Here is a 14,627-nt window from a genome sequence, read left to right as displayed (position 1 = left end):
CTAGCAAATAACTAGTAAAAAAGATAATGGAGAATTTCCTATAAATGGTGAACAGCAGGAGAACTGGGAGTTAGACCAAAGCAGAGGTGTCAAACTTACCACTGAAGGTTACATGCAACCCCACAATACAAAACAGTTTTTCCTGAACCATACTGAAATGTAACTAGGAAATATTTAACAAAATAAATTAAAATACAATAAAATAGAAGTAGAGATCACATTTTAAAACTAAATCAATGTGGGGGGGCAGCTGGATGGCATAGTGGCTAGAGCACTAGCCCTGTAGTCAGGAGGACCTGAGTTCAAATGTGATCTTAGATGCTCATTAACTATGTGACCCTGGGCGAGTCACTTAACGTCAATTGCTAAAAAAAAAAAATAATAATAATAAAATAATTTTTTAAAACTAAATCAAAATGTGACCCATGGAGATACTTAGATATAGTTCAGTGCCCCCCCCTTTCTATTTGTGTTTGATGCAATTGTCCTAGATGACATGGAAAGTCTATTGCAGCCCTCCAAGTGTGACTATGCCAGTGTGTCACCGAAATGGAATCTGAGGGTGGAGGAATGATATTTTCAGATCCTCAGAAATTATCAACAAAAATATTCTAGTCTCCCAGGAAAATGTTAAGGGATAGATGAAGAGGAAGAATGTGAGCTTAACTCATGGGAGGTGGAGCCATGATGGTGAATAAAGGCAGAATCACCCAATCTCTTCCCCCAAACTCTTAAAATGACTCTAAACAAATTTAAGACCATCAGAACACCCCAAAAGATGTAGAACATTTTCCAGCCAAAGTCAACTTAGCAAGTCAGCAGAAAAGGTCTAGGATAGGAGTCCAGCATGTAGTCCTGGTGCAGGCCATGCCAGTGTAGCCCAGCCCCAGAAAAGCAGGTCTCGGTAGCTTTAGCACGCTACAGTGCTACAGTGGGGTGGGGACCCTCAACAGTTCCAAGGCAGAAAAGAGGGCTTGTGGTCATGTCCCTAGAAGGATCTGTGAAAACAGCTGCACAAACTTCCTGAAACTTGAGACAGTGCATCTTTCACCCTGGAAATAGAACCTACTTTAACAAAGAATTAAAAGCCAAATAATAGGCTCGAAAAATGAGCAAGGTTGGATCATAGAAAATTATTGTGGTGACAAGAAAAATCAAAACTCACACTTAGAAGATGATAACAAAGTCAAAGCTCCTCTATCCAAAGCGCCCAAGAAAAATAAGAACTGGGCTCAGGCCATGGAAGAGCTCAAAAGGGATTTTAAAAATCAAGCAAGAAAGATAAAGGAAAAATTAGGGGGGGTTTGAGAGCAAAAGGAACTACCAAAAGCTAATGAGGAGAATACCTTAAAAAGCAAAATTGGCCATTTGGGAAATGATGCCCAAAAGCTCACTGAGGAAAATAATCCCTTAAAATTAGAATTGAACAATTAGAAACTAATGAGTTCATGAGAAATCAAGATACAATAAAGCAAAACTAGAAAATGAAAAAATAGAAAAAATGTGAAATCTCATTGGAAACACAACTCACCTGGAAAACAGATCCAGGAGAGATAAATTTAAAATTATTGGCCTACCTGAAAGTTATGATAAAAAAAGAGTCTAGACATCATTTCTTGAGAAATTATCAGGAAAAATTGTCCTGATATTCTAGAACCAGAGGGTAAAATAGATATTGAATGAATCCACCGATCACCTCCTAAAAAGATCCCAAAATAAAAACTCCTAGGAATATTATAGCCAAATTCTGGGGCTCCCAGATCAAGGAGAAAATATTGCAAGCATCAAGAATGTTGAAACAGACATAGAGGTTGGTAAGTAAAAGCAATAAGCTAGAATAAATGGAGTGTATGAATTTTAAAGGCTGATTAGTTATGGAGGAATAAAATTATCTGGAAATGAGTATGCTTATACTTTTTTTTTTGGAGGAAGGGGTGAAGTTCAATTGGGTTCCAAGTGATTTGCCCAGAGTCACACAGCTGGTGTTACATGTCTAAGATTGGATATGAACTCAGGTCCTCCTGACTCCATCCATTGCGCCATCTCGCTATCCCTTACACCTATTCTTCTTCCCAATTCTGTGAGTTGGGGAGGTGGATGAAGGTCTTCTAATAAAGAAGATTCTAAAGAATGTGGTATCTGCTGAGGAAAAGTCACAGTCTAGTTAAGATGAAGAGATGGAAGGAGGAGTATTGGTTGAAAAGTTCAAAGATGTAGGGGAGATTATCAAAGATAGAGTAGACATCATATAATCATAAATTTAGAGCTGGAAAAGACCTCAGAAGCCATTTTGTCCAACACTCTTTTAAATGATAAGGAAAAATGTAAAGATGAGGAGCCCAAGATAGCTATAAGTGATTTATCTAAGATCACACAGATAATAAGTGGCAGAGACTGGATTCAAACCTAGATGCTTTGATTATAAATCTCACATTCTTTCTACCATATCATGCTGCTTCCCATAGGGAGATCATGGGGTTCAATGGATATAATCACCTTATTTGAGAGTAAAATTTCTTTAAAAATGTTCATGGTGTAGACATAACTGCCTGGTGAAGCCTCTAGAGGTCTTCTCTGAATAATGTTTTTAAAATGCATAAAATAAAATACACAGGATTATAAAGAATTATTTTTATTCACTACATTACTAATATGGAAATATATTTTAAAAGATTGTACATATAAAGCCTATATCAAATTACTTGTCTTGGGGATGGGGGAGGTAAGGAAGAAAGGGAGGAAAAAAGTGGAACTCAAAACTTTTTTTTTTAAATTAAAGCTTTTTATTTACAAAGCATATGCATGGGCAATTTTTCCAACATTGGCCCTTGCAAAACCTTTTGTTCCAAATTTTCCCCTCTTTTCCCCCACCCCCTCCCTAGCTGGCAGGTAGTCCAATACATGTTAAATATGTTGAAATGTATGTTAGATCCAATATATGTATTGGAAGGAGGAAAAAGGAAAAACTGAGAGAAAACAAAGTGCAAGCAAATAACAACAGAGAGTGAGAATGCTATGTTGTATTCCATGCTCTGTTCCCATGATTCTCTCTCTGGGTGTAGATGACTCTCTTTATCACTGAACAAGTAGAACTGGTTTGAATCATCTTACTGTAGAAGAGAGCCACGTACATCAGAATTGATTGTTATATAGTCTTTTTGTTGCCATGTAAGATGTTCTCCTGGTTCTGCTCACTTCACATGGCATCAGGGACTCAAAATCTTACAAAAATGAATGTTGAAAACTATCTTTACATGTGATAGGAAAAAGAAAACACTATTGAATGCATAAAATTTCTTAAATCATTAAAAAAAAAAGAATGGACCTTCGTTGAGGGAGAGACTGTCTGACCTTTCTATTTGTGCCCTCAGTGCATATGGCATAGTACTTTCCCATTGCAAATCCTTAATAAATGCTTGTCTTCCCACTGATTCATTCAATTTGTAGAGTTATAAGTATATAGAGGAAGTTAAGGATGTAGAATAGAATGCTGGCATTTTAGAAATATCCCTGCAGAAAATCTTTGCTCAGGCAGACATGCCCCCATTCAATGACTAAAATTCCACTGTTCTAGAGCAGGAAAAGATCTCAGAGGCCTTTCAATCCAACCTCTTCGTTTTAAATCATCTATTTAGTATTCAAAGCCTTCCATAGCCTTCTCCTGCACACATACCTTTACAGTCTTTTTACACCTTATAAAAATCCATCCTCCCACGGACTCTTTGATCCAGGATGGCTGGCCTACTTGACTGTTCCTAGAATGAGATACTTCATCTCCTTACTCCTGGCATTTTCATTACTCATGCCAAAAATGCTCAACCTCCTCATCTCTTATTCTTAACTCTCCTGGATTCCTTCAAGTCTCATTTATAAGTCTCACTTTCTATAGGAAGTTTTTTCCTTAATGTCAATGTCTTCCCTCTGATGATTACTTTCCATGTTCCTCACATATACTTATTTGTACATAGTTGTTTATTTTGTTTCCATGCACACATTAGATTTAAGTTCTTTTAGATCAGGGACCATGTTTTGCCTTTTCTTTTATCCCCAGTACTTAGCATATGGCACATAGTAGACACTTAATGCTTGTTGACTGAATGCCTGATCTAAACTCTTGAGACAGGCCAGTAAGGTCTGGAGTTGGGAATAAAAGACATCAATCTAGAGTCTGATTACTAACAAATCTGAAATCTTCAGCTCCTTCCTATTGCAACCTCAAAAAGGAAAGCCATGATCACTGGGGTTGCTCTGAGGAAATGAAGAAACCAACCAAGCACTGGCAAGCAATCTATTTTCCAGTTAACCAAAGGATGGAAATCTAGCAACCCCCAGGGCTAGAACAAGGGCTCAGGACAGCTCCTCCTCAAAGCCAGCCTTAATGGGAAGGTTATTAAAAAACATGTTCTAAAGCAACTTTAGTGACAGCAGATTCACATTTAGGATTATGGAAAACCAAGACTGAATTTTATTGGAGCACTATGCCAACTGATGTGGATGCTGTTGGTACCATAGTGGTCTTATACAGGTCCTAGGACTACCTCTGTAGCACTGGGTCCAATCAAGCTTCACTTTTTCTAATAAGAAGAATACTGATCAAAATGCAGTACGCAAGAAGGTACACATTGCTAATTACATGTTTATTACATGCATAATAGTGTTAGTTACACAGGTAATCATGTTTATCACATGCAGGATTCTTTCTTACAACTCCAGGGTTTCCCATTCGGTTCCCACCATGAGAATAAATACAGCAAAAGCTTACTGCTGTATTGAAGCATTACAGAATACTGGAAAGAGCATTGTCTGGTAGTACCCTTCGGCCCAGAGAAACAACAATTAAGCATGTACCCCAGGGAGGTGAAGAACAAAAACTGAGGTCCTGTATGTATATCAAAATATTCATAATAATGCTTTTGTTGTAGCAAGGAATTACAAAGTACCCTGGAGAATGAATAAATAGACTATGGTACATGAACATAAAGGAATACCATTAGGCCATAAGAAACAACAAATTTGAGGAATTCAGAGAAAAATCCAAAGACTTATATAAACTGGCACAGAATAAAGTAATCAGAACTAGGAGAAAATGTATACAATGATAACATAAAAGGAAATAATAATTTAACAAACTGGAATGCTGTGTAATTATAGGAACCAAGATTGGCTCCAGAGAAAAATAATGAGGCAGTTTACCTCCTTCCTTTCATTAGAGAAGTGAGGGAATAGTGTTGTGGAATGTCACATATACTGTCAGATACCTATGATATGTCATCCAAATCAAAGGATCATAGATTTAGAGCTGAAGGGACCTTAGAGGCCACTTGGTTAAAGCTCTACCACTTTGCAGATGAGTAAACTGAGGCACAGAGAAGTTTTGTCTTTCAACTTCTATCTGAGATGGGATTTGAACTCAGGTCTTCTAGAGCCATTACACTTCATATTCCTTGAGGACAATGAATCTTTTGTATCCCCAGTACTTAGCCTAGTGCCTGGCATATAGTAGGCACTTAATAAACATTTGTTGACTTAGTGATTTCAAGACTAATGTCTAATACACTATGCTATGCTTGAAAAAAGGCAGGAAGGGAGGGAGAGAGGAAAGGAGGGACAAAGGAAAGAAGACAGAAAGGAAGAAAAAGAGGGAAGGAAGAAGGGGGAAAGGAAGGAAGGAAGGAAAAAGAAGAGTTCAGAAAGGAAGGAAGAAGGGAAGGAAGGAAAGAGAGAGGGAGGGTGGGAGGAAAAAGAGGGAGGAAGGGAAGAAAGGAAGGAAGGGAGGGAGGAGGGAAAGAGAGGGAGGCATCCATCTCTAGAGTTAGAAGTCCTGGGTTCAAATTCTAATTTTACCACTTAGTAGTGTCACAACATGTAAATCATTTCACTTCCCTGAGTTTTGGTTTCCTCATCTGTAAAATGGGTATACTACTACTATATAAGCTCACAAGCATTGCTGTGAGGAAAGTGCTTTGTAAACCTTAAAGCTCAATAGAAATGGGAGCTTTTATTCTTATTATCCAGAACTACTGCCAAGGTGGCAAATCACTCCCTAAGTTATCATTCTTTTGATTAAATCCCCAGTGGAACACATACTGTCTTCTCACAAAGAAGGACTGGGGCTATCACTGTTGTTTTAATTGATTATCTGGAGGTTTTTCTGTTTCAAAAATATACATTTTGGAACAGAGGCTTGCAGCTTTTATAAAGTGGAAGGGATGATGAGAATGGAATAAGCTGTCATTAATCCAATAGTTCAGCCACAGGAAAGAAATGTTGGCAGCTTCACCAACTGTGGATTCACAATGAGGGCTATGGAAAGCCCAGACTGAATTTTATTGGAGCACCATGCCAACTGCCAAGGATGCTGTTGGCACCATAGTAGTCTTATGGAGCTCCTAGGACCATCTCTGTAGCTCTGGCTCCAATCAGCCCTCACTACACCCACCCCTTTCCCAATGGCACAGCATCATAAACTTATTTTCTTATTTTACTCCATTTCAAACACATTCTAGTCATCAGTAACCCCAGAAATTGGCCCCCAGAGACACTACAGAGAATCATAAAGCTGAAGAGACAGACATTAATCAGCAGAGAAAGAGAAAAACATCATTACATAGCACAAGCAGTTCTGTTCCTTCCTAGTCCTACTCCCTCCTATCACAGAAATATAAAAAGGCCATAGTTCTTGATGGTCTGGATCAATCTGATATATTTCAAAGTCCAACTCAGACCTAAAGGAGGTCTATTCTTCACCCATTACACACATTTAGAAATAAATCCTCCAAGGCAGTCTGAATCAGAGAACAGGGAGTACACTAAAGGCACTGGCTGCCTTTCTGGTTATAGATTCAAGAGCTAGAAAAACACTGAAGCCACTGAAGCGAGTACTTTAGGGTGTATAGAGAGTTGCAGCTAACAAATATTAAAGCATTTAGTCTCTCTCTTCCTGGAGGTAGCCAGGTCATCGCAGAAAGAACAGAATTCTTCATTCTTTACAAAAATTTAGCAGGCATAGAGATACCTCTAGAGGTCCCTTCACCTCGGTTTAAGGGGGATTGAACTAGATAGTTTCTAAGGTTTCTATTTAGCTCAAATCAGTCAATCATCTGGCATGCGCCAAGCACCTTGGTGTGAGGTCTTCCATTCATTGGACAAATTTCTCTTCTTCTGAATTAAATCACCACAGAGAAATCAGCATTTTCCCCCTTGCATTGCTGAGGAAAGAGAACTAAATAAATATGATCCAAGCTTTAAAATAGTGTAAGAGCCCTTCTATGCCTTGCCAGTAAGGATGGACATTACTGGTGGGCCTGGACACCATGGTAAGCCACGGGTCAGTCACAGAAGTCTTAGTATTTAATGAGTGAGGGGCACATCCTATGGAAGAAAAGAACCCCAAAAATCAGAAGCATGGGCTCTCTTTCCCCATGCATAAAGGGGGTTGCAAAGGGTAGTGTAACAAAGCATCAGCAAACACAAAGGGGCATTATCAGCTCTCTGGCTGAGGAGTTAGAAGAAATGTTTGTGCACCTAAAGAGCGTATTCAGGGCTCCCAGGTACATGGAGACTCGGTTTGTCCTGCCCTGCTGGCTGCTGTTCACTCCAAGAAAATCTTATAACATGGAATCAGGGCAACGGCAAGGCACTCCTTCCTCTTGTGGGTGACCTAACCCGGGCAAATGGAGAATTGAAAGTCTGGGCCAAAGGGAGCAAGTGCCAGCAGCTCCCAAGGGCCAGCTAGAACTCTCCCAGTTAGCTCGGCTTCGGCACACCCCAGCGATAATTCATCAGGACTATTGTGCCTCCTTATGCACTTACACCCTAGCCCTTCCATCAAGGTTCCCTCCTTCCATCCCAAAGGAGACAGAATTATGGAACATGGTAATAGAATGTCAGAGTTGGAAAGAACCTTCAAAATCCTCCAGTTCAGCCGTCTCATTTTCTATATGAAGCAGGATTGGCAAAGCTGAGCAATGGGCCCAGTCTATGGATGCATAATCAGGCATCCTGTGGCAGCGAGGTCCAAGGAATAGCATCAAAGAGAGCACATGGATGACACAAAGCACCATCCTGAGGCATCAGGCTTTTCTCTCCACTCCCTGAAAGATAAAAAGTAAATCACAAATTCTCCAGCAAATCCTCCTCCTTCTATAAGATCACGGCCATCCACATGTCTTTGCATCCCCGCAGTGTGCTTAGATGGATGTCTGTGTGTGTCCATGGTCTCTGTGCTTGAGATTGTGCGTCTCTGTGACTGGACGACTGTTTTGGAGGGTCTCTGTATATCTACAAGGGGGTGTGTGTGTGTGTGTGTGTGTGTGTGTGTGTGTGTGTGTGTGAAAGTCTGAGGGCCAGTCGCCCTTCAGAAACAGTTTTCTCCCCATTGCTCTTTGTCTCACCGTATCAGGAAGGCATGTTTTGGTTCAGCTGTGACCAGTCACAGAAACAGCCCTTATTTTAAGTCTGTTTCCATGGGGACTTCCTCCCCAGGTCTGGTAGCTCAGAGGACACAGCCTCTCAGGGTCACAGTCACAAAGCCATCCTGATGGTATCCAGCCCCACAAGTGCTCCTTTTGTCCATCACGGAGTCTGAAAAGAGCCCCACTACAGAGCAGTTACTTGGGTGAGCTCCGTGTTGGGTGTGGACGGAGTTTGGGGGCTGGTGGGCATTATGGGGAGTTCCACGCCTAGTCATGCCGGCCTGGGTGCAGTTTCTGAAGTCTTACAGGCAAATGCCACATCCTTGGCAATGCTCCGTACACGGTCAGACACCTGCAGCTCGCGGCGCAGGGAGGACGCACAGCAGAATTTACGGAAACAGGCCTTGAAATTTTCATCCAGGAAAGCATAGAGGATAGGATTAAGGCCACTGTTGGCGTAGCCCAGGACGATGCAGAAGTGCAGGGCAGCCACCGCAGCTCCGCTGGCCAGCTGAACCCCTAGGTCCTGAGCCAGCACAAACACCTGGACGGGGGTCCAGCACCCCACAAACACAGCCACTACCACCAGGACCAGTCGGGTGATGCGCCGCAGGTTGCGATCCTTCTCTCTGGAGCCGGAGAGGACTCGGACACTGCGAAGCCTCCGGATCATGAGGCTGTAGCAGGCTGAGATAATGAGGACAGGGATCACGAAAGAGAAGAGGAAGACGCAGACCCCAAACACAGGGCGCCAATAATTCTCAGGAGTGGGGTACTCCAGCAGGCACTCGATCTCTGTCAAGAGAAATAAAACAAGCATGGACACTAGGTAGCCGCAGTTTCCCCCCTGGCCCCAAGCACTGGGCTCCCCACATGGGGGAGCGTCCCAATTGGAGCTGGGTCACCAGACCTACCCCAGCTCTCAACTCCAATTCTAGATCCTATCTATATCCCCAGTCTCCCCCCACCTCCACAAGGGAATGAAAGGTCCGGGCCTGCCCTCTCTCAGAGGGATATTAGGTCTGGTCACTATTTCACAGAAGAAGGAAGGATCAAGATGGTCTGGCTTCCCTCATGTGATAGGATCGTATAGATTGGAAGTAATCTTAGAAATCATCTAGTCCAGTTTCTTTATTTAACAGACGAAGAAAATGAGACCCAGAAAGGTAAAATGACTCAGGGTCACAGATTTCAAGCTGGAATGGATCCCAGAAAGTCACTAAGTATAATTCCCATTCTTTTGCAGACTGAGGCACAGAAATGCTCATTGATTTGACTAGGATCATACAAGTGTTGAGTGTTTAAGGCAGGATTTGACTCCCTCCTAAAGGCAATTCCAATTCCCTCTTTATTACAGCATGATGGAAGCAAAAAGTAGAGGTAAGATTCAAACCCAGGTTTGCTGACTATAAATTGAGCACCATTTTCATGTTACCACACTGGCTCCTACAGTGGGACAATGCATCTGGATGGGTAAAATCAGCTTTCTCTAAAGCAGAAATTCTTAACCTGAAGTCTGCCACCAAGGGGTTTTGGGGAAAATTTCAAGGGGTCGATTCTAATTGCATGAGGAAAAACTACTCCTTTATTTTTACTAATCTCTAACTGAAATCTAGCAATTCCTTTGATTATGATTTTTAGAAAACATTATTCTAAGAAAAGGTTCATAGATTTTGCCAGATTGTCAATGTATTCCCTGATTCAAAAGAATGTTAAGAATCCCTATTCTAGAAGTATGATGGTCTAGTCTCCCTTCCCCAAAGGGATACCAACTCTGCATGGGTCTGTCTTCCTCAGTGAAATTACAGATCTGGGCACCCTCCCCCAAAGGAAGGATGGGTTTGCCCTCAAAGGGGTCATGGTATCTGCCCACTATACCCAGAACCAGCACATCACACCCACACACTGACCATCATCATCCATCTGGGCTGAGCCCATGACCGTGACAGGAACACCAATGAGTGAAGCCAGGGCCCAGATGCCAACATTGACAGCCTTGGCCTTGTTGGGTGTGCGGATGTCCAGAGCCCGAACTGGGTGGCAGATGGCAATGTAGCGGTCCACACTCATGGCAGTCAGAGTGAAGGTGCTGGTGAACATGTTGTAGTAGTCGATGACGATGACCGTCTTGCACAGCACATTTCCAAATGGCCAGTAGCCCAGGAGAACGTCAGTGCCCTGGAAGGGCAGTGTCAACAGAACCAGGGCATCTGCCAGTGCCAAGTTAAAGATGTAAATATTCGTGGCTGTCTTCATCTTTGTGTGTCTATGATGAGAGCAGAGGAGATACAGAGAGATGGGGGTAATTAACTTCATGATAATGATCATCAGACTTTTCAGATTCCTTTAGAGACAACAAGGGATGTAGGGGGTGGAGGAGGGAGTGAAGAACAATAGCCTCAGGGTTTGACCGCTCAACCTGCCCCCAGAAAAGGGATCCAGCTAGCTTTCCCATCATAGCCTGCATTCTGAAGTAAGGAATCCTGCACATGGATGTGATTCAGATGGATATCTGAACAGATGACCAATTATCCCCATCCCTCAACACTCCCTCTAGACCCTAACAATAATCCTGTGGCTTCCGGAGACTTAAGCTTCCAAGGTCATTTGGATGATGGTATAAGTTCTCCATCTTGGTCATCGCTGCTTGGTGATGGCAGCACTGGTGAGGTTGACAGCAGAGATGATGAGAGTGATGATGATGATGGCGAATCAGATAATGATTCAGATGATGAAAGCAACAGAGACAACAACTGTGATAGATGGAGGAGCACGTTAGAGATGACAATCGTTACAGTGGCAGCAATGGCAGTGGTAGTAATGGCAGCTCTGGTGATGATGGTAACCATGGTGATGGCAGCAGGGATGGTGGTGAGAGTATTGGTAGAGAGGTAGATGGCAGTGAAGATTGTAGCCATGGTGATGGTGATGGCAGAAATAATTATGGTAGTAATACCAATGGGATGGGGGGTGGGCAGTAAGGAATATCGGCTATGTTCCTTTGCTGTTTCAGCTTTATTGTCCTGGACAGGTTGTCAGTATGCCTTCCTGGCCTTTTCAATTCTTGTGCATCAATGTTTCTGAAGAGTTTTTCACCTTTCCTATCTATTTAAATCCAGGATATAGGTTCATTTTTTTCCATCCCAACACTGAGGGAGGATGAAAAAGATAAAAATAGCATCCTTAGTCTCTAAAATGCTTCACTCTGGATCCCTTTCCCAGGAGAGCTCCAGGCTGGCCTGTCCAGATCAAGGAAGGACATCTAGGACAAGTTAGAGTCAGAGGAAGGGGTTCAAATTCCAGTCCTACCACTTAGTACCTCTGTGACATTAGGCAGATCATTTTGCCTCTTGGACTTGAGTTTCCTTTTCTATAAAATTATCATTTTATAACTATGACCCTTTTATCTCTAAAACTGCCCATGTTCTTATAATCAACCTTGACTAAAACAGCATTGATAGAGATTTCAAAGATCATATAGTTGATCTAAGCAGAAGTTAGAGATTAGAACAAATACTAGGCATCCTATCTACTATACCATATATATACCATATAATCATCATCATCATCATAAGTCATCACAACTCCCATTTCTGTAGTATTTTTACAGTTAAGATACTTTCACCACTAACTATTGTTATCCTCGTTTTATATATTACTTTCAGGTTACATATTTCTTATTCACTTATGGCTAAGTAAGGGCAAGTGCCCTGCCCAATATAACATAACTAGTGTTGGGGGTAGGGTTTGAACTCAAGTCTGATTCTATAAATCTAGCACTCTCCGATTTATCCCTTTTGTTTGCACCAATGACAATGCACCAAAGGTTCAAAGATGCTTTCTGGAGGAAAACAAGACAATAATACCAGCTCCCAGATTGTCTCTGCCCTCTCTCCCTCCAATAATCTAATCTCCTCACTGTCAGATTAATATCAGGATCAGTCTTGCCTGCGCCCTTTTGCTCATGTTATTCTCCTCACAAATATCTTTTAAATGACCTCTCCTTTATCCTATCCATCCTTCAAGGCCTAATCAAGCCATAGCTCCCTAAGCTATACATACTGTGGCCCTGTTTCCTTCCCAGCCAGATTGGCTTCCATGAGGATATATATTATTTATCTCATATACAATGGCAAACATAGGGCTAGGCATATAGGTACATTCAATAATCTGTGTTAAATTAAATTGTCTTAATGAAAAATTACAGAGTGGGCAGAGGAATAATGGACGAGAGTTTTTCAGGGGTGGGGGAAGAGAGGAGTAGAAACATCCATGACCCAAGCCTTAGAGCTCCCCAACACTAGACTTCAGGGCCTGGTTTATGAGAAGGCGCCATCCATTTCCACTGGGGCATGGCCCTAAATTCCTAGTGCTAGGGATAGGCAATACCCTCTCTTCCCACCAGGGTACTGCTCCTTCTACCTAGGCAGGCCTCAAGTAGCCCAGGACTTTCTGAAGTCTAAACCCCTCAGGCTCTCCTTCCATCCAGGCCCACAGATAGTGACCCAGCCCCTCAGGGGTCACAGTAGCCAATTTTCTCGGAGAACCTCAGATCCAGACCTCTTTTCTAAGTCTGTTCCTGAAGCCAAGTTCCAGAGACCTGGGCCACAGCTTTTTCTCCTCTCCCCAGGGGGTCAATGGGGCAGATTATACCAAAGATATGTATTCCTCCATAGAGAGCCCTACCACTCATCTCCAAAATTGACATAAAGAGTAGCAAGAAACTGGCAGTCCCAGCTCCAATGCCATCACTGCTCTATCTCTACAACTCCAGGGTGCTGGGAGGTTCAAAGACGGGCAGAAGCCCATAGGATTATGACATGTTTCAGAGGACCAAGAACCCACCTACCTGATGATGACATACATGACAAGGCAGTTTCCCAGCAGCCCCCCTATAAACACAGCCAGGTAGACCACGACTATCGTGACCTTGAGGCCAATGGGCAGAAAGGTGTCCTGGGTCACATTGATCAGCAGGTGAGGAGGCACTTGGCTCCCATTTGGGAGGGAAAAGTTGTTGAACAGGCGGTTTCCATAGAAATTCTCCCAGAATGGGTCCAGGAAGAGGGGCTCCATGGTGCTCTCTCCACCTACTATGCCCCAAGCTGGCCCTGAGAAAGCAAGGAAGAGAGAAATGTGACTAGCACCAGAGCTTACCCTGCATCCCCCCCAAACATACACACCCTCCTTCCTCACTTCTCCATCAGGCTGTCTAACAACAGGGGGACAGGTGACGTGCTTATACACACGCTGACAGACCTGTATGGGCACAGAAACATGCAGAGGTGGGGAGGGGAGGTGGGGAGAGATACTTGGCTATAACCCTGGCAGACATTAGACAGACACAGGAACACACAACACCACACACACACACACACACACACACACACACACACACACACACACACACACACTGCTAACTGGGGAGGATTCTAACCTACTGCAGCCACTCCAGGAATATGCCCCTCTGAGGCTCCCACCCCTGCATTCCCAGCGTCCCGAAGTGCCCCCCCTCTTCCCAGCCCAAATACACACAGAGAAGAAATCCCATCCTGCTGGTCCCTAGTGCCTCAGGACACACTACAAACATCTCCCCGCTTCCCCCACCCGGAGCCAAGCCCCGATCCTGCGACACTCAGAGCCACCCGACACCCGCTGCCCCCAACTTCTCACCCTAGGCGCAAACCCCCAGCGGTTTCAGGTCCAGAAATGCCCTTCCCCCAGAACAGGCAAACGTAAGTCAAGAGCCAAAGCCAAAGCCAAAAAAAAAGGGAGGGTGCAGGGTGGGGAGGGGAAGGCAGATTTCGGAAAGGAGGGGGAACGTTAGAGGCAGGTTAGAGGGATGGGGAAAGGACGGGACGGGGGTCCAGAGGGCTGAGGAAAGACTGTCCCGCCCGGGGAGCCCCCCCCCCTCCGAAGTCAGCTCCCCCACCCGGCTGGGCCAATTCCTGGCGTTGCCGCTCTGCAGACGTCTCAGAGAGCTCCTAGCCAACTGCACCCGTGGAGAAGAAGAGAGGAAAGGAGGGGAGAGAAGGGAGGAGAGGAGAAGAGGGGAGGGGAGAGAAGGAGGAGAGGAAAGGAGCAAAGGGGAAGGGAGGGGGCAGGCGCAGGAGGTTTACCGGAGAACAGGACCAGGAGGGGGAGGGGCGATCCGGTCAGGTTCTGGGGAAAGGGAGGAAGGGAAGGGCTGGACTGGGGATGTCTGAGCCTAGG

The 14,627-nt window shown here is 43.7% G+C and overlaps 1 protein-coding gene across 1 annotated transcript in view; it reads right to left on the bottom strand.

Annotated features, from left to right (window-relative positions):
* Positions 1-4,558: 4,558 nt before the first annotated feature.
* The window catches only part of OPRL1 (opioid related nociceptin receptor 1), a 54,501-nt gene continuing 44,432 nt past the window's right edge, over positions 4,559-14,627 (bottom strand). Inside the window, exons 3-5 of the mRNA XM_074288935.1 lie at positions 13,264-13,525; positions 10,325-10,680; positions 4,559-9,209 (exon numbers count right to left, since the gene is read on the bottom strand). Coding sequence (XP_074145036.1) covers positions 8,686-9,209; positions 10,325-10,680; positions 13,264-13,490 — 1,107 coding nt within the window. The 5' untranslated portion in view covers positions 13,491-13,525 and the 3' untranslated portion in view covers positions 4,559-8,685. The remainder of the gene's footprint in view (positions 9,210-10,324; positions 10,681-13,263; positions 13,526-14,627) is intronic.

This window comes from Sminthopsis crassicaudata, chromosome 2 (genome assembly GCF_048593235.1).
Source record: "Sminthopsis crassicaudata isolate SCR6 chromosome 2, ASM4859323v1, whole genome shotgun sequence".
Classification (NCBI taxonomy): Eukaryota; Metazoa; Chordata; class Mammalia; order Dasyuromorphia; family Dasyuridae; genus Sminthopsis; species Sminthopsis crassicaudata.
This window is presented reverse-complemented; position numbering and strand designations above follow the sequence as displayed.